This window comes from Penaeus vannamei, chromosome 10, assembly GCF_042767895.1.
Source record: "Penaeus vannamei isolate JL-2024 chromosome 10, ASM4276789v1, whole genome shotgun sequence".
NCBI lineage: Eukaryota > Metazoa > Arthropoda > Malacostraca > Decapoda > Penaeidae > Penaeus > Penaeus vannamei.
This window is the reverse complement of record NC_091558.1, coordinates 30,296,905-30,299,404: the sequence shown is the minus strand read 5'-3', so window position 1 is coordinate 30,299,404 and position 2,500 is coordinate 30,296,905. Positions and strand designations below refer to the sequence as shown.

Genomic DNA, 2,500 nt, shown 5'->3' with positions numbered 1-2,500 from the left:
ATGAAGATCACTATGATCAGTATCCGTTATTGGACTTCCTGCACCTTTCAGGGTCAGCAGCATGTTGGGTGTTAGTAATTGAGGACCATCGGAATTATCAGTAACCCTGGTTAACGGCCTGCCATTTATCATAGCTCCCACCTTACAGAATAGGGTATGCAGAGTGTCATCTGTCATAACCTGCTGGCTCTGGAGTACTCGTCAAATTGTGCGAATCTGATGTTCCCATACACTGCCGAAGTGCGAAGCATGAGGAGGATTGAACTGCCATGTGACATCCTTGAGCAACATGACCTCTGGAATCACAGAGTGCTTCATTTTCCTGAGTTCTTCGCAAAGTTCCTCAGCTCCCACAAGATTTGTACCATTGTCAGACCGGATGAGGGTGACTGGGCCTCGCCTGGCAATGAACCTTCCAAATTCAGTTACCATTGACTCCACTAGTTCTATGTGGATGGCTCTAGTCACCAAGCAGGTGAAAATGACTCCATAAAGTTTGAGAGTTGACCTGCCTTTCTTAACTAGAAAAGGCCCAAAATAAGTCAGTCCCCGTGTGAAGGGAGGCACATTTGATGTGACGCATTCCTCAGGTAGATCAGCTATCTCTTGGGTCATTGGCTGAGCACTGAAAGATCTACACCTCACACAGTTCTGAATGAGAGCATACCTCTGCATTGTCATGTATAATCCAGAACTAATTATAGTAGATAATTGTGGCCACTATGTGCTAGGTTCTTATGCTTCCATTGCACCATTAATTTCACAGCTGTGGACTTGCTTGGCAGAATTATTGGGTGTTTGACATCAATACTGCTAGGAGAGTGAATGAGTTATCCTCTCACTCTAAGTAGCCCATCCTTCAGGTAGGGCTTTAGCTTAACCAATTTGCTGGAGGACCTCACATGAGCCTCTTCACTGCCTGAGATTATCTTTTTTTTCAGCACCAAATAAGTCCTTTTGGATGAGCTTCCAAATGTCCTCACCTTTATATATTTCTTTAATGCACAAACACTTCCTTGTCATGTCAGCTTCCACTGAAAACTTGAGTCTTTTTGTCAGAGTTCTGTGGAAGCGTCTTAGCCATGCAATGCAGTGTACAAATTTCTTCCAATTCGAGAAGCAACTGGTTATTTCCTCAATGAATGGTATTACTGTGATAATTGTTTCACAGAGTAATTGTAATTTCACTTCTGGGTCATCCTGTAAGGTTCCTCTCCTGACATCTTTTGGTAGTATGGGCCAAATTTTCTCATTTTCACCAAGAAAGGTCAGCCCAGTGATCCAGATTGAAGAGGCGAGGAAGCTGTCCATGTCAACTCCTCTTGAAGCTAAATCTGCTGGGTTAGACTGCATCTCTACATACTTCCAAGCTTCAACAGGTTTCACCAATGAGATTCACCCTGTTGGCCACAAATGTTTGATATCTTGCCTTTTCATTGAATAAATACTTCAAACAGAAATACTGTCAGTCCAGAAGACAGACTTTTCTAAGCTCAAATCCAGTTCTGAGCATAGCTTCTGACCCATACAAGCTGTTACACTAGCAGCAGCTAACTCTACTCTTGGAATGGTCCTCTTCAAAGGAGCCACTTTTGCTCTTCACATTACCAGAGTGCAGACTTCACCAGTGGCACTTTCAAGCCTCAAGTATGAGGCAATACCATATCCAACTTGAATTGCATCTGCAAAATTATGCAATTGACAGGACCTGACAGTGCCAAATGACAAGGGAATAAAACTTCTAGGCACCTTGAAGTTTATCAGCTTGGGAAGTTGATCATGCCATGCCTTTCATCGTCTAACCTCAGCCATCTCCATCTCCTCGTCCCATCCCAACTGCTGTCGGCACATGTCTTGCAGCAGCAGCTTAACAGGCAAGATGAAAGGTGCTACCATACCCTAAGGATCATAGTTGGAAACCACTACTGACAACACCTCTCTAAGTTAGTGGCTTGTCTTTCGGGTTGATCTTGTAGATAAAATAGTCATTCTACATTGACTGATGCATTCCTATTTGAAGTTCATCCTTACTCAAGTCCAGACATGCAACTGAAATGTCTCGCTCGGTTTCAGGAATTGTCGCCAAAATGTTCTTGTTAGATATCCATTGATTCAGGCGCCAACCTTCTACAGCACATAGGTCAATGAGGACTTTCACCAGCTGTTTGATAGATTCCTCATCATCAGATGATTTGAGGAGCTTGTCTACATAAAAGCTCCTTCTAATTACCTCAATCACTTCAGTGCCATACTGATTATCATGCTCTTCTGCTATTCTTCTGAGGGTAAAGGTAATACTGCTGAGTGATGATCTGGCTCCAAAATGTGGACAGACATACGATATTCTTGTGCTTGACTGGTATCTCTCCCTGGCCACCACAGGAAGAGAAGTACATCTCGATCTTCTGGGGGAGCTTTCACTTGATGAAACATTTCTTCTATGTCTGCGGTGACAGCATAGTGACCTTGTCGGAACCTTGGGGTCACACCAGTCAATGCA

The 2,500-nt window shown here is 43.5% G+C and overlaps 2 protein-coding genes across 2 annotated transcripts in view; both read right to left on the bottom strand.

Moving 5' to 3' along the window:
• LOC138862906 (uncharacterized) overlaps positions 1-681 on the bottom strand; it is a 702-nt gene extending 21 nt beyond the window's left edge. The window contains exons 1-2 of the mRNA XM_070126100.1: positions 232-681; positions 1-141 (exon numbers count right to left, since the gene is read on the bottom strand). The exon at positions 1-141 is cut by the window's left edge and continues 21 nt beyond it. Of these exons, the coding sequence (XP_069982201.1) occupies positions 1-141; positions 232-681 (591 nt within the window). The remainder of the gene's footprint in view (positions 142-231) is intronic.
• A 17-nt stretch (positions 682-698) lies between these two features.
• Positions 699-1,896, bottom strand: LOC138862905 (uncharacterized). Its single transcript, XM_070126099.1, has 5 exons — positions 1,804-1,896; positions 1,609-1,749; positions 1,464-1,575; positions 917-1,370; positions 699-810 (listed from the first exon to the last, which is right to left on the bottom strand). Exons 1-5 carry the CDS (start codon positions 1,894-1,896, stop codon positions 699-701), a joined length of 912 nt encoding a protein of 303 aa, XP_069982200.1.
• Between the last annotated feature and the right edge of the window lie 604 nt (positions 1,897-2,500).

Excerpts from the sequence above, each read along its gene's own strand:
- LOC138862905 (XM_070126099.1), bottom strand. The coding sequence starts at position 1,896 with ATGGTAGCACCTTTCATCTTGCCTGTTAAGCTGCTGCTGCAAGACATG. Across the intron at positions 1,576-1,608 it reads CTGGTGAAGTCTGCACTCTG|AGGACCATTCCAAGAGTAGA; the intron begins GTAATGTGAAGA and ends GCTCCTTTGAAG. Across the intron at positions 811-916 it reads AAAAAAGATAATCTCAGGCA|TATTGATGTCAAACACCCAA; the intron begins GTGAAGAGGCTC and ends CTCTCCTAGCAG.